This window comes from Ochotona curzoniae, unplaced genomic scaffold (genome assembly GCF_017591425.1).
Source record: "Ochotona curzoniae isolate NIBS_2020 unplaced genomic scaffold, NIBS_Ocur_1.0 contig_2321, whole genome shotgun sequence".
Classification (NCBI taxonomy): Eukaryota; Metazoa; Chordata; class Mammalia; order Lagomorpha; family Ochotonidae; genus Ochotona; species Ochotona curzoniae.
The window spans coordinates 19,638,024-19,659,906 of NW_024465421.1; the positions used below are offsets into that span (position 1 = coordinate 19,638,024).

A 21,883-nucleotide genomic window follows, 5' to 3' on the forward strand; every position below is an offset into this window, starting at 1 on the left:
GCCCCAGGCCGGCCTTGGGCCAGCTTACTTTCCTCTTGCTCAACACTTCCTGTTCCTGTAAGAGACTGTCAGTGATGTCTTTGTCCTGCTGCTCCCCAAGGCACCAGGATGACTCCCCACCTCCCAGCTCGGGGTGACATGACTAACCGCTCACAGAGGCTGCTTACTGAAATGACATCTGTGCTATGGGACATGCGCAGTAACACAAGACGGAGGCTGAACTGGTCCCTAGTCTCGCAGCACGTGGGATGGCAGCCCTACTGCCCCGTCAGAAACAGCTGCTCTGGGAGCCACTGCTGAGCACTCATTCCATCTGGGGCCAGTGCCTCAGTGTAGAGGGCTAAGCCCCCGCCTGCTCCACTTCCCAGCCAGCTCCCTCACGCTCCTGGGAAAGCAGCAGAGGAGGCCCAAGTCCTTGGGCTCCTGTTCCAGCCCAGCTCTGGCTGTTGTGGCCATTTGGGGAGGGAGTCGGCAGACAGAGTACCTCTCAAACTCTGCCTTTCAGAGCCAAAAAAAATTTTTTTTTTTAAAGATTTATTTATTTTTATTGCAAAGAGGAGAGGAGAGACAGGAAGATCTTCCTTCTGATGATTCACTCCCCAAGTGAGCGCAACGGCCGGTGTTACCCCAATCTGAAGCCATGGGTGCAGGGTCCCAAGGCTTTGGGCCGTCCTCAACTGCTTTCCCAGGCCACAAGCAGGGAGCTGCATGGGAAGCAGGGCCACCAGGATTAGAATCGGCACCTATATGGGATCCTGGCGCATTCAAAGCGAGGACTTTAGCCACTGGGCCACCGCACTGGGCCCGCAAAAATCAATCTTAAAAAACCTTTTATTTAGAGGCAGAGGAACAGAGAGCTTTCCTTGGCTCAATCCCTGCACCAACAAGGGCTGGGCCAAGTTTGAGTGTCAGGAGTCTGCAATTCAGTCCAGCTGGGCCACAGCACCTTGGCCACATGTGTCACCTCCATTGGCCAGCCCGGCAGGAGCCAGAACTTGACCCCAACATGGGACATGGGCAGCTTAGACAGTGAGTGGCTGCTCTGCTGTGCCGTTAGCTGGGAACACCCGGAAGGAAAGGCGACAGCTGGGGAAGTTCTGACAGCAGAGGGGAGGCAGGAATCCTAAGGGAATGGGAGGTGTTGCAGAGTGTGAAACAGCCCCTGGGAATTGGGAGGCTTAGTGAGCTAGGCCCACTGGCATCAGGCACATGGCACGCAGCCCTACGGACATGTGCTGTTGCAATGAATGTTTGGAAACTTGGAGGGAATAGCGGGGCCTGACCCAGTGGGCCGGGAAGAGACTGCAGCACCACACACACTCTGACAGGAATCCCAGGGCAAGGAAGAGGAGTGGGGTTTCCTCCCAGAAGCTGACAAGGCAAGCCACTGCGCCTTCACTACCGAGGGGCTCAGGAGGAAGTCACTGGGCGGAGGACCAACACCAGAGCCACTTTAATGTGCTGTGATTTCTATTTGAAAGGCCATTACAGTATCTGCCAAGTTCAACGGGTACAGGCCACCAACGGATGGTCACATCCTGGGACTCACGGAGACCAGCCAGCGGGTGGTGAAGGGGCAGGGTCCATAGCAGCTTCTCTCTCGCCAGCCTGATCGCAGGCCAAGCACTGGGGGGCAGGAGGGCTGGCAGGAACAAGGCTCACCTGTGCTCCAGCAGCTGCATGCAGCCCAGCCCATCACTCTGCAGACGCCACGGATCTCAGGATCGATGTCCCAGCACTGCCAGAGCCCGAAGTGACAACCGTTCTCAGGAAACACTCTTGCGCTGTGTTCTGGATCCATTCTAGCTTCACAGAGGACTTGTAGCACACGGAAGGGTGCAGAGCACCCAGGTCCCGCTGCAGCTGTGCCCACCCTGCAGTCAGGCCAGGCCAGGGCCTGTGAGGTCACCCGTGGAGGAAGGCTGCTCCTTGGCCGTCACTACCCAGACTGCCCCAGGCCCTGAGAGAGCAGTGCTGATCCTGCCTCTGGGGGCTCCTGACAGCACAGGGCTCAGCCAGCCACCAAGGGGCGGTTGCACCAGGGCCTGTGGAAAAGTAACCCTAGGGCAACGCACAGAACCAACCCCAGTACTAGGCCAGCTGAGATGCTAACTCCTTGGGGTCAGCTGCCACCTGGCCCCCGTCAGGCAGGCTGTGCTGAGCCGTGTGTCTCACAAACAGGAAGTGGTTGGAGACCACGAAGGGGGGATTCAGTCATTTGGCTCAATCCACCCGCAACCACGTTCAGTCTCAGGAGGGAGCTGTTTTGGGAAGTATGCTTAAGACTGCTCAGGGCAGACATCCTTTCCCATCACCACCCCTCCTTCCTGGGGTCTCCACAGGGGTCCAATCCTGAGCGCCTGTCAGTGTCCAGGAGGGAGGGTCTTCCTGTGCTCCTCTGGACTGACGGGACATAACCGTTTGTGCTGTGACTCAGCTTGTCAGGCGGGTCTCGGGTAAAGGTCGGGGTCGGTAGAGCCTGCTGTGGGGATGGTTCCTGCAGCCACTCCAGTGAGCTCCTTGCCCTTGGAGGTGGAGGCAGTCGTCCCCTGTGTGCACGACTGGACAGCCAGGCTAAAGGTGGATGCGGCCGGCAGTGAGTGACCGGCAGGCTGGGAACCCCCTCCTGTCCATGTCAGAAGAGCTCCTGGCAGATCCGGCGTGTGTCCTCAGGTGCTGTCACGGTGTAGCCCACAGTTCTCGGGTCTGTGAAGATCTCGTGGTCATTGCCTCCCTGTGGAGAAACAAGGCCCAGATGCAGCTCCACCACCTCTGTCCCGGGCCCTGGAGCCAAGATGTCGTGGGGCGGGCTGCTGCCTGTCACCTTTCCCTTGGCTGCGGGGAGAGGAGCAGCCCGAGCACACTCTTCAGTGCAGGAGTGTTCATAACCTTGCCCTGAACTGCAGTTTAGCTTGGAACATGTAATTACGCTCTGAACGGAGTCACGATGCTCCCATGACGACTGGAGGCTGTCTTCTCTAAAGCAAGCAGGCATGGCAAGTGACAGGCTTTTTACAGCCATCCATCAATTTGTTTTAGCTGTGTCTGAACTTTCCTAACATCACGAGGGGATACTGGCAGGGCTGGCAACTGGGAGCAGGACGGTCCATGGAACTTTCTCTGCTGATGGGCAGGGCTGTTGTCACTGCTGACAGCAGCCCCAGGCCACCTGTGGTGCCCATAGAGGTGCTGGTGTGCTGCAGGAGCTGGCCTGTTGCATTTCTGGGATTTTGGTCAGGAGCAGGGTCTGCACTGGGCAGCCGGGGCTGGGTGCTGGGTCGGCCAGCGACCAGGGTGTCAGAGGCTTGCCTCTGAAGTGGGGTTACAGCGAAACCTCACTCAGAAGTCTCCAGTGGGAAGTTACAGCGATGATGCAAAGGGGGCCCCCGGGAAGCCGTCAGCCCAGGTCAGCAGGAGTGCCTCCCAGGGCATGATCATGCACTGCTTACCCAGACGCCTCCAGGGCTAAGCCTGGGCAAGACAGCAAAGCAAGAGCTGCACAGCAGCCTGGGCCAGGGCTGTGTCCAAGGCACCTGGACACACGCAGGGTCACGCAACTGGGTCTGTCCTGGAGTCCCTGACTCCCATGTACCACCTGGGCACCCTGGACCTTTCTGGAAGCCCTCAAGAAGACAAGATGGATTTTTCCTATCGAGCACAGAATTTGAAGCCCCATCAGAACAGGTGACCCAGTGAGGAGTCTGACAGCCTCCTAACCGACTGAGCCAGGAGAACCCATGCTCTCACTTCAGTCACAACAGTCCACCCGCAAGACGCAGCTGTTTGTGGGGACCTCATGGGCTAGGACTGGAGAACAGGGGAGGTGGGGTGTGCACAGGAACAGCTGGAAGCCGTCACCCTAGTCTCCCCCTCCCGGAGAGGCTGTCGGGAGGGGCCGGGTCTGTGTGGGACAGAGGGGAGTACTGCATCACCTGACACCGATAAAGTGGACCTGGAGAATCCAGACATGGCCAGCAAGGAGTCAGGTTCCAGGGCCTTGGTTATGGCCGGCCCAGCTCCGCTGGCTGTCAGAGGCCTTGCGACTCAACCTCCACCAACCTCAACCCTTGCTTTCTCTCCCCAAGAGACCTGCTTCCTTCCTCCTGACTCAGTGTGGGTGTGGTCAAGCTTGCTCACAGAAATAGGTATGAGGTTAAAAGAAGTGGAACCCCAAGGCTGAGCTAGTGGATGGTGGCAGGGAACTGGGAACCGCGATCACTGGGTTGGCACAGGCACCAAAGCTTACTGAATTCAGGCTGGGCAGGTTCAACTACCCCAAACTCAGAGAAAACATGGCTGCAACAGTGCTCCTGAGCAGCCCCCACAACAAAGGCCCCAGCTCAGCCTAGGAATACAAGACGGCAGAGGGGACAAGTCTGCACATCTGGGGCCAGTGTGGCCATGGACTCTGGTGTCAGGACGAAGGCAGGCCGGGACATTTCAGCTGGGCCAGAGCTGCTCTTCTGCTGTACAGAACTCCAGACAGCAGCGATCTGCCCAAGGAAGCTCTGGGAGCACAGGATGTACCTCCTCACGTTAGCCCAAGCTCCGCAGGAAGGCCTCATCTCAGCATTCTGTGCCAGCACGTCTGTCCAGACAGCACGTTCCGGGCCATGCTGGACTTGAGGAGTCTTGACAGGGCTGTGACACTAGACATACCAAGTCTAGGGTCATGAAGGCCAAGGCCTGCCCAAGGCCTGGCTAGGGACTTGGAGCCAGGACACGTTTCGCTCACACCGTGACTGTGACTTACTCACTGGCCTGGGCAGCCCAACACTGAAACACCCCCATCACAGACGGGCCCCGCCCAGCACGCATCGCGCAGTCTTCCCTCAGCCTGACTTGGTTACCAACTTTGTGACCACTTAATCTGCGCACAGCTCCTGTAAAGGAGGAAGTGTCCCCACTGGGCTGCTGGACTTGTGTGTGGTCACCGTGGAGGCGAACAGCGGGGTCACATCGGGGTTATCTTGGCCTCTCAATGTCTCTGAGACACCAGGTCACTCCAGGCCTGCTTAGGCCAACCTTACTCAAAAAGCCTCCTCTTTGGCACGTGGGCACTAGCAAATGTCACCCATGCAAACGAGAAGGAAGTGGGTGCCTGTGCTGAGGGTGTGGGAGAATGACCGGGGGTTCCAATGCCGGCTCCCTGGCTGACTGGCTCTTCGGGGTGAGGAGGACCCCGCCTGACCCAGGCGCCCTACCTCCCACTCGAGTGCTTAAAGCTTTCGTTCTCTCCTTTTCCTCAACATGACATTTTAAACTTTTCTAGCTCTGCCTCTTAAATAAAGCTTGGGCTAAGCATCTGGCCTGAGGGCTAAGATGCCTCTTGGACTGGCATCCATGCTGGGATGCCTGGCATTCCAGCCCCAGCTCCACTCGCCCTCCTGCTGATGTGACTGTGGAGGTAGCAGGTGCTGACTGAGATACGTGGGACCCTGCTGCCCATGGGAGACCCAGAGGGGGTTCCAGGCTCCAGCCTTCACCTGAGGCAGCTCCGACTTCTGCAGGAATTCAGGGAGTGAATCAGCAGAAGGAAGATCTGTCTTCCAAGCAAATGAAATAAGAAAAACTACTAAACATTTCTTTTTCGATATCACATTCTCACATTTCAAAATCTAAGAGGGGGGCTGGCGCTGTGGTGTGGCAGGTAAAGCTGCTGCCTACAGCACTGGCATCTTAAATGGGCACCCGTTTGAGTCTCAGCTGCTCACTTCTGATCCAGCTCCCTGCTAATGCCGCTGGCAAAGTAGCAAGGCAGGCCCGAGTGCTTGGGGCCCCTGCTCTCAGCTGTCCCCTCAGACAGGCCCCAGAGGATACTGCCAGGCTCCTCCTGAGGCGTGGCAGGCTGTCCCCAACCTTTAGCATCATTTCACACACGTCCAAATGGTGGCTAGTTAAGTTACCAGACGTGCAGACGATGATTCAGAAATCCCTAAGAGGCTAAGGCTCCTGAGCTGTCGGAGGCAGGTGTCCTGCCAGCAGGTTAGCCAGCAGGGACCTGACCCCCCCCACGGGGGTCTCCCTCAACAGCACTCCCCCTGTGCACTGCAGTGCTCGGGGTTGGGCCTGTGCTCCCCCGAGGAACTGAGCCAGTGTTTAAGGAACACAGGTTGTTGTGCCTGTCGGGAAGTAGGGGTGAGGGCGTTTCTGGGATTGAAAAGCGAGTACCAGCACGTTCTTTGTTCACCCTGTCTGAGCTGCTCAAAACACAGGGCACCTTCATGTCACGCCAGGTCCTGCCAGCGCAGGGCTATGCTGTGGGGGAGCAGAGGCCGTAGCAACTCTGAGTTCAGGTGCTTCTCTCCAAAGCTGGCCAAAACATCAGCTTCACCTCGAAAGACAGAAAGCTGGTTTCTAAACATCTGTCATCTAATATTCAGAGCTAATGCGTGGGCTGTTGTGTGCATGGAGCTTCAAGAGCTAACAAAGATGCTTCAGGGTTTACCTGGTGGGACAGTTAAGTCCCCTTTCTAGGAGCCAGCACTGCTCACTGCAGCACCCTGACAGCACACAACTCTCCACCCGCCAGGAGCCTCTGCCAGGGGAAGGGGCGGCTGCCCACGCGAAAAACCTATTTTCAAAGAATAGCCAATAATACAGGAAAAACAAAATGGTAAGAGAACAAAGCTAAAAAACAAAGTGACATGCCAAGATCCCACTGCTGGGATCGAGAGAAGGAAATGGCAGGGAGGGGGTCAGTGATGAGCTGCGATCACAGGGGACTCTCTCTCCACACCGTTTAATTTCTCCTCATAAAAAATGTATTTGAAAGGCAGAGAAACTGACAGACATCTACCTCCTTGCTTACTCCCAAATGCCTTTAGCGGCTTCTGCTGAGCAAGGCCCAAGCTGGGGGCTAGCGACTCCACGCAGGCTTCCCGAGGGGGTGGCAGGGACAAGTACTTGAGCCACGCCCCTCTGCCTCTGAGGACTGGCCCTGCAGGAAGCTGGAATGGGGCAGAGTTGAGACATGAACCTGTCACCCAACAGGGGATGAGGGTGTCCCCAAGCTGCACCACAGCCACCAGACCGGACACCCATCCCTGTTTCTCATTTTCCACAATGAGCATGTATTAAATGGGGGAGAAAATGTTCATTAAGCAGTATACATTTTTTAGAAGAGGTTAACAGTTTAAAAAATAGAATGAATGCATTGTTATGCAATGGATGAAACAAAATACTTTAATTTCCAATTGCAAGTAAGTCATTTTCTGATTGCTCAAGAGCTACATTCCATTCTGCAAAGCTCAGACTGAGGCTTCTAGAAACTCTTCACACATGGCAAGCAGGAAACTCCGGTATCGCATCCTAAAGCTCTCTTGTCTGTCATAAAGGGCTGGGCTGGAGAGACTGAGAAAGCTTCCAGGCACTCCTTAGAACCTGGCTGCAATTTCATTAGCTTTTCAGTTTGTTTGTTTTCCTTAAAGTGAGACAGAGGGGCCAGCACTATCGCATCTTCGTTACGCTGCTGCCCACGATGCCGGCACACCACATGAGCACTGGCTCCAGTCCCAGCTGCTCTGTTCCCAATCTGCTCCCTGCTAACGCACTCGGGAAAGCAGCAGATACATGTGTGGGCCCCTGCCACCCGTGCTGGCATTCCAGGATCCCAGTCAGGCCTCTGCCACAGAGGACACTTAGGCAGTGAACCAATGGATGGAAGAGCCCTCTTTCTTTAGTTTTAATAGATAGATAAATAAGATAAGTAAATCTCCCTTAAAAAAAAAAGAAAGTCAAATCGTGACTCTTTCAAAGGCAGCACTCACGTGGTCCTCCGCCCTTCCTCCCTGTCACTGGGGACAGCCTGCAGTCAGTCACTCCCCAGCCAGGCCCGGGAGTAGAGGGGCTGCAGGGCCTCGGGCCGTTCTGCTGAGGTTCTTGAGGAACCTTTGCACATTTCACACTGTCATTTGCACTTTCATTTCCCTGTTCAATGAGGTCTGTTAAGCCTCACTCCATGCCCTTGCTGGTCACGTCTTTGGAGAACTCTACTCAAGCCCACTGCTCACCCTGCAGTCACGTTATCTACTTGAGATACTCAGTGAGTTTTCAAGTCCTGTGCAGTCCACTGCTCCTCCGGCTCCCGTCCAACAATCCACTGCTGAGATCAGTGTCAGGAAGCTTTTCTCCCAGCTTCTCTTCTAGGATCTCGGGGTGGGGAGGGGGAGAAGCTCTGCGTGCAGTGGCTGTGACAGACCTGTTACCCAGGGTGCCCTGAAAGCCTGAAACTCGGCTCTGGATGGCAGGTAGCCAACGCTGCGGGGAGGGGAGGATGCAGAGGAACGTGAAGGAAGATGGCTGGAGTCGTACAGCTGGAAGCCCTCAGCATCACACACAGCACCCCGTGTGATGGGGCGCTGTCCAGGAAGAGCCTCAGGTGGTGCCGGGGAAGTGTCTTGCATCTCTCCTCTGCCCTGGCTCTTCAGCACTAGACCCTCTCATGTTCCATCTTAGATTTACTTCCAGGTGAGGAAGTTCTAACCTTGTCCCTCCTCCCAGACCAGGGGCTGCTCCTGGCTGGGGGATGGGAGGTGGGGGAGGGGGAACACAGAGACAGAGAGGGAGACGGAGAAAGTGATGGCTCAGGACTGTCGGGGCTGAGAAACCCCTGTTCCTGCTGTCATTCGGGACTCCTGGGCTCAGCTTACCACAGATGCCTCCAGTGCAACAGGAGAAGCCAGCAAGGGCTCTGAAAGCCAGCAAGGTTTGCTCACAGCACTGGTGTTCTGGACGGTATTTGTTTTTTAACTTTTATCAATATAAAAAGAGCAGACTTCACAGCCACAATTTTAGGCAGATAACCCTAGGAGAAGGTACTTTCAAATGGGGGGAGGGGAGCAGCAGTGGACCTAGTCACACGCCTCCCTGTGACAGGCCAGCACTCAGCTGGAACCAGGCCAGAGGGCAAAAGATGGATGCGCAGGAAGGACAGTCCGTCTGTCAGCGTTCCCCCTTCAAGGCCAGAGTGAACAATGAACACGGCAAACCCGTTTTGTACTTACGGGCATGGTTTTGTCTCCGAAGAAATAAATGGTCTTGTAACCATCGTTCTCCACATGTCTCAGGCAGTACCTCTTGTCCCATCCGTCAGGAAAGACATCAAAACTGATCTGGCCCCCTGCAGGGTTGGGAGAAAACACACAAAAGCTCAAGGCGACACTCACTGACAGCATACTGCAAGGTGCTCCTTCCGCAGCCGGATTGCCAAGGTGGATTTTTCACATTCAAGTCTGCTGCTACTTACACCAGTTACTTTAAGGAAAGGTTCTAAAAATTAATTTTACGTAATGCCCTTTTCCAACACAATTTTCACCTGGGTCTGAAAACAGATCCAGAATACCAACCCAGAATGAGAAATGTCCTAGCATGTGAGTGCTCCACCAGGTAAGTGTGCTCCCGGGGAGCACGGAGCAGCTCAGTGGGAAACGCCGAGGCAGGCTGCACCTCCTGTCTGTCTGGCAGGAAATGGGGAAGGTACATGGAAGTGCATTTACAGGCAGCGTTCACGGGCAACAAGATCTTTCCAAACCTCGTCAGAAAGACATCCATCTCACAGCTCAGGAATGCTTAAAATCCACCTGTTCTACCAAACATAATTCCTTTGCAAATTCAATTTGTGTACAACCCACTTACTGCAGCTTGTAAAGCGACAGGGCCTGGAGTCAGGTCTCCTCAGTGAGGATGGGCAGGCCAGGTTGCCTGCAGGATTTCCCAGGCGCATTCTACCAAGCCAAGCCTGAGACCTCACATGCCAGCAACGTCCACATGCGTGCTTTCCCGGGCTAGATCAAAACCCTCCGTCAACCTCGACAAGCTGCTTCTCCTTTTGGGGCTTGGACTTTCTGATTAAAAGCCACCGCCTGCCCAATCTCCTCACTGCAGAAACCTGCCAGCGCTGCACACACGCCATCTCGGCCTCCCAGGGTGCACCGTGGCAGGTCTCGCCCACACTGAGACTTGAGGACGGCTTCTTGTTCTTCCTCCGTCACCAGGATGCTTCTCTTCTTCGCGGGAGAAGTGCAGGCAGGAAGAGCCTGCGGCTGAGGAGCTGCACAAACCCGGCAGTCTGGAAGCCAGTTCCTGATCAGGTGAGTCCCATAGTGGCAAATGCTGTGCAGTCAGCGGCTGGCGTTCCTCCCCAGGCGGGACCGCTCTCACCTTCCTGTCCACCGTGACCGGGACACGGCCCAGGGTCTATAGCTCAACAGCCCACAAGCTCTGGCCACTGGGGATCAATGTTTGGACATTTGGATATACAATACCTATGGAAAACGTGAGGCCTTTTCCTGCAAATTCTTTCCGTAGATCTGCTACAAATTTTTGTCTTATGTTTTCTTTCTGAGAAAAACAAGAAAACACCAATTGTCCGTGGCCCTGCAGTTGGGGAGGCACACTAAACACTGGCCACAAAGCTGCGCAACTAAGCCATTTCCCCAGACGTTCCACCAGACTCACTTTGTCGAGTTCAAAGAACTCGAGGCGTTCCTCCTGGCTGCAGCTCCTTCCCACGGGGGACACGTTGAGCATGCCATTCCGGAACTCGATGAAGGTACCTCTGGGAGGAAAAGGGGGACCAAGGTTCCCTGAGACACAGGAATTACTTGGGAAAATCTTAAGATGGGCTGACAGGCCAAAAAGCTGGGTGTCCTGCAGAGCGCAGGCCGGGGTGATGTTTCCTGGAGCTGAGCGATGAACACAGCAGTCACAGGCAACATGAGACAATGCAGCCTTGAACTGTGGTCAGTCCCAACTGAGACTAGATTTCAAAGTAGGGAAAAAGGAGTGTGGCGCCCACCCATGACATTTCCACAGGGGTCGGCATGTGGCAGGCTAAGTCACTGCTTAGAACACCAGCATCTCACAGCAGCATGGCTAAGTGTCAGGCCCAGCTGCTCCACCTGCAATCCAGCTCCTTGCTGATGTGCCTGGAGAAGCAGCAGAGAATGGCTTAAGTCCGCAGGTCCCGGGAGACCCATGTGGAGTTCCAGGCTCCTGGCTCTGGCCTGGACCAGCTCATCAATACAGTCACTCGGGGAATGAACCAGAAGATAGAAAATGTCTCTCTCTGTCCCTTCTTCTGGTTCTGTAATTTTCAATATCAAATAAACAAAATCTTTAAAATAGTATTTTTTTAAAGATTTATTCATTTTTATTGCAAAGTCAGATATACAGATAGGAGGAGAGACAGAGAGGAAGATCTTCCATCTGATGATTCACTCCCCAAGTGACCACAACAGCCAGTGCTGAGCCAATCCAAAAGCCAGGAGCCAGGAGCTTCCTCTGGGTCTCCCATGCAGGTGCAGGGTTCCAAGGCTTTGGGCCATCCTCGATTGCTTTCCCAGGCCACAGGCAGGGAGCTGGATGGGAAGCAGAGCAGCCAGGACATGAACCAGCACCCATATGGGATCCTGACGTGTGCAAGGCAAGGATTTACCCACTAGGCTATCGTGCCAGGCCCGAGCACTCTGCTTCAGAAAACTGTTTATTTTCACTTAATGCTTGGCCCAAAAAGAAGCTGAAATAGCTGAGCTGGGCCACATGCATGTGTTAGCTTTCCCCTGTGGAGAAATTCTATCACAAACCGGACAGGGTAAGAACCTCACACGCCCATGGCCCAGGTCTCTCCCAGGTCTCTCCTCCCTCCTCCCTTCTGGCGGCACACCCAGGAGGCTCCTGCACTCTGGCTCAGAGCCCGAGCGGAAGGCCTGTGCTTAGGATTCTAAAGGACTGAGGTGGCCCTGAGATTCATTCAGCGCTTGGGAAATGTTACAGGATAGCATTGCAAAGGGGGAAGAGAAGGAAAAACATTAGAAAGCAAACAGCTGAAGTCTCCCCACCAAGCAACAGTCACTGCTAGCACACAGCTCCATTTCCTGCCTCCTTTTTCTTTTTTTTTTTTTTAAGTACATTCCTATTATTTTCCACGGCCGCGGCCAGGACAGAGGGCCCGCCAGCCAGGTTATCAGGGCTGCCCCCGGCCCTCGGCTCAGACGCTCCTGAGAATGCGAGTCTGACTCCAGAGGACGGCGGCCCGCAGTCTCCCGGACACTCCGAGCCACCTGATTTGGCTCGGCCTGGGATCTGTCCTGGGGGCCTCCAGCTTTGGTGGTATTGATCTGGGGCCTCTTTTTCCTTCTTTTTATTTATTTATTTGCAAGGCAGAGAGGGAGAGAGAAAGAGAGAGGGAGGAACGGGGAGGGAGGGAGGAGAGAAGAGGGGAGGGAGGGAAGGAGAGAAGGGGGGAGAGAGGGAAGGAGAGAAGAGGGGAGGGAGGGAAGGAGAGAAGAGGGGAGGGAGGGAAGGAGAGAAGAGGGGAGGGAGGGAAGGAGAGAAGGGGGAGGAGGGAAGGAGAGAAGAGGGGAGGGAGGGAAGGAGAGAAGAGGGGAGGGAGGGAAGGAGAGAAGGGGGGAGGGAGGGAAGGAGAGAAGGGGGGAGGGAGGGAAGGAGAGAAGAGGGGAGGGAGGGAAGGAGAGAAGGGGGGAGGGAGGGAAGGAGAGAAGGGGGGAGAGAGGGAAGGAGAGAAGAGGGGAGGGAGGGAAGGAGAGAAGAGGGGAGGGAGGGAAGGAGAGAAGGGGGGAGGGAGGGAAGGAGAGAGGGAGGGAGGAGGAAAAGAGAGGAATATTCTGTTTGGTAGCTCACTCCAGAAGGCCCTCAACGACCTAGGCAGCATCACCTGCTGCCTACTAAGATGTGCAGCAGCATGGAATTGGAAGCTGGGAGCTGAACCCAGGCACCCAAACAAGGGACACAGGCCCAACACCCCTGCAGTGTCACCATTTCCGCTTCCAGCCTCTTCCCTGACGGCTCCACACAACCTCCCATCACGCGGACATGCCACCACTTACACCATCGCTCCCAGACTGCCGGCTTCACACGAGTCCCTGGTGCTCCCTCCGAGCGCTCGGCTTCAGCTCTGAGTGAGCACCAGCACCCTCCCCCCCGTGACACGCCTCCACACTCCAGCGCGGCCTCTGCTGCAAGGAAACTTACCGCTTCTTCGGGAGCTTAATTTTTGCAATGTAGCTCAGACAGTAGTTGATTAAATCCTGTACCAGGGCCTCACCCAGGTGACCTTGTATATTCTAGATAAAGAGAGAAAACACTGGAGTTACTGGATTTAGCAGGGGACATTCCACAAGAGCCAGCTAAGGCCCTCTGCCACTACTATCCAACGTCATCACACTGACACAGGGAGACGATGACCGACCCGACCACTTCCTTCTCATTTTCCTCTGGTTGAAAACACTCAGCAAATCAGAAAAGCTTTAGTCAAAAGCACTTTCTGCTTCATTACTCAAGGTTTTTACATTCATTAGCTTTCAAAGGCTTCCTGGAAGACCCACAGAGTTTATAGTTGCTGCTTTTATTCAATTAAAATATCTACAGATGCTGAGGACACATCTGCTTCGCTCGGGCTTTCTCATGTGTAGGAAGGGGCTGAGCTCCTGCTAACACAGCCACACAGTTCCTCTGAAGCTCGCCGGTGGGCAGCCGACCCTAATCTCTGCCGTAACAGAAACATTAGATTTAAGTGTCCTTAAAAATTTTTGAAAATTTAGTTATCAACTTGGAACATGTATAATCACATCCAATTTTCAAAAGAATACAGACGGAAGAGTCATTCCCAGGCCTGCCTGGCTGCCCACTCCGCCTCCCAGCAGCGCTCACTGCCCGAGACCCTCTCGGCACACACTTTACCAGCCTCTCCGACACTCGAGAACCCACCTGTTTGCACAAGAACTGCCCATCTTTGTACGCCACCAAGCCATTTTCTGGAAACACGTAATCATACTTTTCCACCACTACAAACAAAAACAACTGAAAACTTAGAATGCGATGAACCGACACTGTGCTTCCATTTCCTAAGTAACACTGAGCATCAGTAACGCGGCTCCAGCATGGACAACAGCCTATTCTGTCTTAACAGACAGGGAGAGTGGGAAAAGCCCCTTGAAATTCAACAAGGGGTCTACGGCCACACCACCCTGAACGCGCCCGATCTCGTCTGATCGTGGGAAAATTCAACAAGGCCCTCTGGTCAGATCTGAAGGATGACTGGGCTGGCAACTGGAGACTTGGTAGTGGTTTACTTCATGCCACTGCCTGTAGCCTGCCGGTCTGAAAAGAGGCCAGCCATGCCAGCTCCCAAATGCAGGTTCCCGGGCCGTGTGCCCTGACCGTATCACTGTGATGGGTGGGGTCCCACAGCCATGCGCTACTCAGCCTGCCAGGTGAACCTGGCACGAGTGGGCCTCTAGGCTGGGAGCGCTGGAATCTGCTGCTGTACGCTGACACAAAACCACACACAGTGTGTGCTTAAACACACCAGCAGAGGGAGACACAGCAGTGCCAGAGCCCCGCTGTGCCTTTCCCGTAATTCTAAGCGGTGTCAGGAAAGGGAAAGGAAAACTAAGCCCTCCCTCCCCCCCGCGCCCACGGGACTAGAAATGACCCTCCCAGTAATCACGATCCAATGATCTGTCATGCTCCACATCAAGAGCAGTTCTCAGCTGGTGTCTGGAGACATTTCTGATTTTCAGGACTCTGTGCGTGTGGCTGGCATCTAGCGGGTACAGACCAGGGATGCTGCTGAACACCCTGCATTGCACACGAAGCCAGCATAAACACAAGTATCTGGCCCCAAATGCCAACAGTGCCAAGGCTGAACTTTGCTCTAAAGGAGCTGGTGCCAACACATGAGGAGTCCAGGGGCAATGGGAGTTGGAAAAAAATGAAAAAGGTTGTGGTTGGGGCGGGGAGTAGGCATCGTGGCATAGTGGGGTTAGGCTACCATCTGCAATGCCAGCATCCCATACTGGTATCAGTTCAACTCCTGGCCGCTCCACCTCCAATCCTGCTCCCTGTTCATGCTGCTGGGAACAGTGGTGGCAGGTGGCAACTGTGCCTGAGTGAGGTGACAGGAAGTGGGGCCTCAGCAGAAACCATGGGGCCACACAGCAGGATCACCACGTGCAGACAAGGACACCAAGCGCTCAGTCAGCAACCTAGGAATGTAGTTACATGATTGCCAGCAAAGGAGAGCTAAAGGCAGAACAAACAATGATGCGGGAAGCCAGCGCTACAGGAAGTGTGGGCTGAGGCTGCCGATGAGCCTTGCTGACAGGTCCCAACATCTTCCTAAGAAACTCATCTCGGCCCAAAGGAGAATGAACCAAGCATTATTTACCATCAGTTCCCAACTGCTCTTGCACTTTCTCAAAGTCTGAGCCGCCGACCACTCCGATTTTGATCTTCTGCCTCAACTTTTGTAGGAAGTCATCCATTTCTTTGGTAATTTTCTACATTCAAGAAGAGAAAATACAACATTCATGAGCCAAAAAATAATCAACAGATTAGAAGAGTAATGCAAACCTTAAACCAAGGTCAACTACTATTCCCACGCCAAGCTGGTGGGGGTAGGGCGACTGAGCCAGCCGGGGAGTGGTGCTGGCTCGTGGGGGCCTGAGGACACGGGGCTTAGGTAGGGGGAAGGCTAGGGGTATAACACCGGTGGCATATGGGAGCTCACCCCTAGGCAGTTGGAGGGAACCCAGGCTTTCTCCATGTGCTTGATTCTGGGCGAGGAGAAGAGGGGAGAGCCCAGGTCGGCACACTGCTATGGTGTGCTGCTGGATCAGGCCTGGATACTTCAACGGGTCTGGATCTTGGGCGTATGGGGGGAGTAAGGCATCAGGACAGCTCATGTGCCAGGAGCTTGGGATCTTGGAGAAAGGGCAAAGCTCTGGACCAGCACATCACCCACTGGGCTTCCGAAGGCTGGGCTGGAGAACCACGTGCTCCTGGGCACTAGGACTGTGGATTGATTAGGGAAGGGAGCAAGGGGATATGGGGGACGGAGGACTGCTGTAGGAGAGCATTGCAGGTGAAGAATGACTCCTGATGGGCTCCCAATGACAAGCTCACTGTACTTGCAGGCAAGCTAGGGGACTGAGACCTGGCGGTTTGGAGGGGAGAGGCCAGAGGACCTTTATGGGTCAGATCGATGCACCAGCCCACAGGGGAGACCTGAGCTGGGCTAGTTAGCATGGAACACTGCTGACTACCACACACCAGCCCACACAAAAGCCAGGGCTGGGGGCATGTCTGGCAGCGCTAGATCACAAGACCGGCCAGTGTGTCAGAATAGGGGATGGGTAACATTAGGCTGGATCATGGCACTAACCAAAATGCTAGAGAAACAGGTCTGGGGGTAGATTTTGTGGGGGACATGTGGGCATAACCCTGTGGAACTGCAAGTCCCACTGGTTAGCTTAAGAGTTGGGGGTAGGACCTGGTATGGTAGCCTAATGGCTAAAGTTCTCACCTTGCTTGCGACAGGATCCCATATGGGCACTAGTTTGTATCCCAGAGGCCATGTTTCCCATCCAGGTCCCTGCTGTGGCCTAGGAAAGGACAGCCCAAGCCCTGGGGACCCTGCACCCGCATGGGAGACCTAGAAGAAGCACCTGGCTCCTGGCTTCAGATTGTCTCAGTTCTGGCCATTGTGGCCACTTCATATCACCTGCTGGCAGATCTGAGAACTAGAATGGGGTGCGGCACAAGCCAGGTTGGGTGGCAATACCAGCCAGTTCACAGTGGGGGCTGGCTGTGCTGGTCAGGCTATAGCACCCACTGGCAAATGCCAAGGTGAAGCAGACCATGTCAGACTGAGTGGCAGCACCCAACCAGCACACGTGGGACCTGGGGTGGGGAGAGGACAGGACCCAGGAAGGAGGCTGTGGGGGCTCCCCTGCTGGGCCATTGCTCCCACTGGTCACCATGAGAGCTGGGATCAGGGGAAGACCAGGCTGCAACACCTGTTGGCGCACATGTGAGCTGGGATAGGGTAAAACCAGGCTGGGCTGACTATACCCACTGTGCATACATAAGCAAGAGGTGCAGGATGGCTAGGGCTCTGCTGCAGTATCAGCTGGCACATGCGGGCACTGGGGGCAAATTCTGTCAAGCTGAACTGCAGAATCACTTGGAGAGTGCAAGATCTGGGAGTGGGAGTGGGCTCACCAGGGAAACTGGGCATCGCTCTCGGGTTGCCATTCCTACTGGTGAGCATGAGAACCAGGGCTGAGGGTGGAGCAGGCTAGACAGAGTGTGGCACCCGCTGGTACCAGTATGGGCTGGCTAGTGGGGCTGGCTGGGCTGCAGCACCATCAGTTTGTGTAGGAGCTTGTACTGGAGACAGAACTGATCCACAGTGTGCGTACACTGATGATGGGCTGTGCCAGACCCTGTGTTGACATGCACACACAGGAATTAGACCTGGGATCACCCCCAGCTGAACCGCTGGACTCACAACTCCAACTATGGGGAGAACTGCAGGTTCCATGGTCTGACCATGCCGTTTAAGTGTCAGAGCTGGGCCTCCTCATGGCTCAGATGGAACAGTGAACAGCACAGCGGATGCACACAGAGGACATGGGAGCCATTGGAGCCCGTACAGGACACCTGCTACCGTGAGAGGACAGAGCAAATGGATCAACTCCCCCAGCCAAGTGCTGGCAGTGAGTATCTGGGCAAATGGAGGCTCTAAGGTGGACTACGTCAGCCATAGATCCAGGAGGGATTTCATCGTGCTTGGAGTGGTGAGACGGACAGCATTTCAGAACTGCTGAACTCTGAAAATCACTTGAGTAGGACCCTCAGAACACGCCCCACATCAGGGGCCCGGGATGACCTCAGGTGACCGTCCCCCATCCCCGGGTATGAAGGCAGCTGGGAGGCTGGGTGAGGCTTCTTCCCTTACCTCAGGAAGAAAAAAAGAATGTGGAAACAATGGTCTCACCCACTTTCCTCTAACCCTTGACCTTCCCACCCGAATCAACCATGTAAACATCAAAAAATTTATTTTTCAAAAGATTCAGTTACTAGATTTTGTTTTCACTGAATTTTAAATACATAAGCAACATATCAATTGCTTTCACGTACTGTTCCAGCTATTTGTGAATTTATGCATCTGCATATATGCATATACAAATAGGTCTTAAAATGAAACCATTTTATGTCCTGTGTAGTGTGTCAGGATCTGTTACACTGTTGGAGATGGTTAATCCCAAACTTGGTGAAACTTGGCACAAATAAATAAACCTAACCTCAGGGGAATTTTTTATTGCCTGGGATTCAACATTAACTTTTGAAAAAAAAAATTTCTTTCAACAATCTTACTTAGTTGGTACAAAGGGTCAAGGGCTACAGGAAAGTGGGTAATACCATTGTAACATTTACTTTTACAATCATTAGATTAGAAGTCGACTAACTTGGACTTGAATCTCTATGAGATGTTGGTGTATCTAATGGTGGCTTAACTCACTGCATCACAATGCTGGTCTGCACTGAATTTTTAAAGTCTTCAATAATTCATTACTCTTACTAAACTTAATTACACACATGGGGTATCTTTACTAAAATGTTCCAAGAATGGCCTAGCGGCTAAAAATGTTCTGGCAAGGTAGTCTAGTGGCTAAAGTCCTCACCTTGAACACGCTGGGATCCCATATGGGTGCCGGTTCTAATCCTGGCAGCCCCACTTCCCATCCAGCTCCCTGCTTGTGGCCTGGGAAAGCAGCAGAGGACAGTCCAAAGCCATGGGACTCTGCACCCGCGTGGGAGACCTGGAGAAGATTCCTGGCTCCTGGCTTTGGATTGGCGCAGCACTGGCTATTGCGGTCACTTGAGAAGTGAATCATCGGAGAGAAGATCTTCCTCTCTCTCCTCCTCTCTGTATATCTGCCTTTCCAATTAAAAAAAAAAAAAACCTTAAAAGAAAATGTTAAAAACAAAAAACCATATTTTTCTCTCATTATGTAAGCTTCTGCAGTTCAATATATTTTTTTTAAATGTTAGGGTAGGGGCCCAGCATGGTAGCCTAACGGCAAAAGTCCTCACCTTGCACGTTCCGGGATCCAATTTGGGCGCTGGTTCCAATCCTAGCAGCCCCGTAGCGTTCCCATCCAGCTCCCTGCTTGTGCCTTGGGAAAGCAGTTAAGGATGGGCCAAAGCCTTGGGACCCTGTACCTGTGTGAGAGACCTGGCTCCAGGCTCCTGGCTGCAGACTGGCTCAGCTCCAGCCATTGTGGGCACTTGGTGAGTGAATCATCAGACAGAAGATCTTCCACTCTGTCTCTCCTCCTCTTCAAATATCTGACTTTCCAATAATATATATATATATCACACACACACATATGTATGTTAGGGCAGGCCGGGCAAGATGGTTCAGTGGCTAAATCCTGACCTTGCACATGCTGGGATCCCACATGGGCACCAGTTCACACATGTCCTGGCTGCTCCACTTCCCACCCAGCTCCTTGCATAACGTATCTGTGAGAGAGCTGGAGGGTGACCCAAGTACTGGGGACTCGACACCCATATGGCAGAAACCTGGGTGGCGTTCTGGGCTTCTAGGTTAGGCCTGGGCCAGCCCAGAAAATTGTGACTATTTGGACAGTGAAGCAGGAGGTGGGAGATCCCTGTGTTTAACTCTGCCTTCCAAATCATTACAGCCTGGAACGGCAGTCGATCAGAGTGGGACACTCTGGCCAAACTCAAACCGCCTATTTCTGAAGACCTTTTGGGAGTGCAGGCCTTTTTTGGCGCAGTAAGTAAAGCCGCTGCCCGGGATAGCAACATCTCAAATGTGCAGCATTCGGGTCCCAGCTGTCCCACTTCCCATCCTGGAGATGCCTGAGAAATGTGGGAAACCTGGAAGAAGCTTCTAGCTCCTAGCTTTAGCCTGGCCCAAACCTGGCCACTGTAAGCCATTTGGGGATTGAACCAGCAGAGGGAAGACTGGTCTCGAGGGAAACATTCCTGGGCATCAGGTTTGCTGGCTATTTTATCTTTTGGGCATGGGCAGCCCAATGCCTTCTGGGAATAAGAAGCATCCCTTCCAGAATTGTCCAGGACAGCTGGTCAGCTCCCATCTTAGGACTGGGCAAGAACTGACAAGCAACAATGCCTTAGAACCCAGGCACTCGGTCCCATCCTCTGGGTGAAACTGCCGAGGCCGCTCTTCCTGCACCTTGGTTTCTTGGTGTTTAAAATGGTAACAACTACTATTTCACCTCAGATGAGCAAGCAAATAAATTTAAGAGGGCCTAATATCAGGTAAAGACACTTGGAAATGTAAACTCTAAGCTCCATGGCTCCTGGGACCAAGTAAACAGCTGCTTGTTCTTTTCTGGAAAAAGATCCATTTGAGAGACAGGGAGAGGGACTGAGACTTCCCTCTGCCAGCCCTCCACTCCCCAAATGTTTGTCCCGGCCAGGGCTGGGCCACGTTCAGTTCACTCAGGGTCTCCTGTGTGGGTGGCAGGGAGCCCAGTGCCCCCAGGGGGGATGTGAGCAGGCAGCAGCGCAGGCCCACAACTTGGAGGCTGCAGCTCTGAGTGTTTATTTGAAAGACAGAGAGGTGTTGCATTTGTTTACTTCCCAAATGGTCACAACAGCAGGGGCTGGGCCAGGCTGCAGCCAGGAGGTTCTTCAGCTGTCTTAGGCGGGGCAGTACTTGGCCCATCCTCTGCTGCTTTCCCCGGCACATTAGCAGGGAGCTGGATCAGGGGCGGAGCAGCCAGCACGCCAACTAGCCAACTGCCAGGACTGCAGGTGTCAGCTTTCTCACTACACTGTGGCAGCATCCCCCGCCACCTGCGACGTTTTAACCATTATGCTAGACACCTGCCCCAGATGTCTGCTCCCGTAATCAGAAATAATAAAGCTGTACTGGACCACAGTCACTCCGTGTTGACATACGGTCCATGGCTGTTTTTGTGCTAGACTGCAAAGACAGAAACATTTACCATTCAACCTTTTGTAGCTGCCGGCTCCAGGTCAGGACCGCTATGGGCTTTTCACAACCCACACGGTGTGTGTGCTGACCGCTGAATCTTAGAAACAGCCTGCACGGAACTGGGAGCTGAACGCCCTGTCTACGAAGGCTCACCCTGCGGCTCCAAGGGTGAAACACTGTAAGGCTACAAGCCTGTGACCTGGTACTTTCGAGAGGCACCGCCCGCTACCACCCTAACACGTAACTAGGAGGCGTGGGGCAGAAGTCCAGGCTGGCCAAGCCCCAAGTGCCAACGACCCGTTTGTGCAGGGAATTTATCCAGGCCCGGGGCGGGAAGCAGGTTGCCAGGGATCCACGGAGACCCTCACCAAGCAGCCTGTATCACTCCGGGTTCGCCGCAGGGACTGGAGTGGGGGGTGGCTGCAGGTGGCTAGTGAGAGCCACCGCGTGCAACACGGCAAAGCACCCTCATCGCCCTCACACCGCACAGGGCTCAGAGGCGAACCGACCCGCTCAAGGTCACACACCTGTCGGCAGAGGAGACGCCTGCTCAGAGCATCACGCTGCAAAGCAGGACGGCTGAGGTTACACAGCTGGCGCGGCGGCCCCCCGAGCTGTGGGGTTCGGAGCCCGCCCCCATCAGTCCCTCCCACTCCCGACCCCGGAGCTGCGTCCGAGACCAGGCCTGCCCTTTGCAACCCCATACGAGCTGCGTCCCAACCGGAGCCGCTTGTTTCAGACTTCCGTCTCCCACCTCCCGGGCACTCAGCGTCGGACTCAGCCCCCTACGCGGGAAGGCGGTCCTCGGTTCCACCTCAGCACCCACCCCGGGCGGCAGCTCGTCCCGTCTGGGAGCCCGCAGCCCTGGGCGCCGCCTACCTGCCGCGGAGCCGTCAGGGTCCCATCCACGTCGAAGAGGCAAAGAGCAGGTCCCGGGGCACCCATGTTCCCTGGCTCCCTTCAGCACCGCGGAGGACTCGCTGGCACCCGGAACTCGACCCGGAACTTCCGTGTTCAGCCCCTTCGCCGCAGGGCACGTCGGGAAGAGAAGGCGCCCACAGCCTCCCACCGGGCCCCGGA

General features: G+C 54.5%; 1 protein-coding gene and 1 long non-coding RNA gene across 7 annotated transcripts; one reads left to right on the forward strand and one right to left on the reverse strand.

The window, feature by feature from the left end:
* Positions 1 to 1,452: 1,452 nt before the first annotated feature.
* PMM2 (phosphomannomutase 2) lies at positions 1,453 to 21,801 on the reverse strand. Of its 5 annotated transcripts, XM_040973360.1 has the most exons (9): positions 21,683 to 21,801; positions 21,331 to 21,366; positions 15,191 to 15,302; positions 13,729 to 13,805; positions 12,994 to 13,085; positions 10,459 to 10,558; positions 10,266 to 10,341; positions 9,006 to 9,121; positions 1,453 to 2,734 (listed from the first exon to the last, which is right to left on the reverse strand). In XM_040973360.1, the coding sequence occupies exons 1-9, from the start codon at positions 21,746 to 21,748 to the stop codon at positions 2,636 to 2,638; spliced, it is 774 nt and encodes a 257-aa protein (XP_040829294.1). In that variant the 5' UTR covers positions 21,749 to 21,801; the 3' UTR covers positions 1,453 to 2,635. The 5 variants fall into 5 exon arrangements, with proteins under 5 accessions (XP_040829294.1, XP_040829296.1, XP_040829295.1 ...); XM_040973362.1 differs by lacking the exon at positions 21,331 to 21,366 and having other exon boundaries at positions 13,729 to 13,775; XM_040973361.1 differs by lacking the exon at positions 21,331 to 21,366.
* Positions 11,932 to 13,281, forward strand: LOC121151685. Of its 2 annotated transcripts, XR_005883197.1 has the most exons (3): positions 11,932 to 12,111; positions 12,638 to 12,920; positions 13,090 to 13,281. It is a non-coding gene; the product is annotated as an uncharacterized LOC121151685 (long non-coding RNA). The 2 variants fall into 2 exon arrangements; XR_005883196.1 differs by having other exon boundaries at positions 12,638 to 13,281.
* Positions 21,802 to 21,883: the final 82 nt, after the last annotated feature.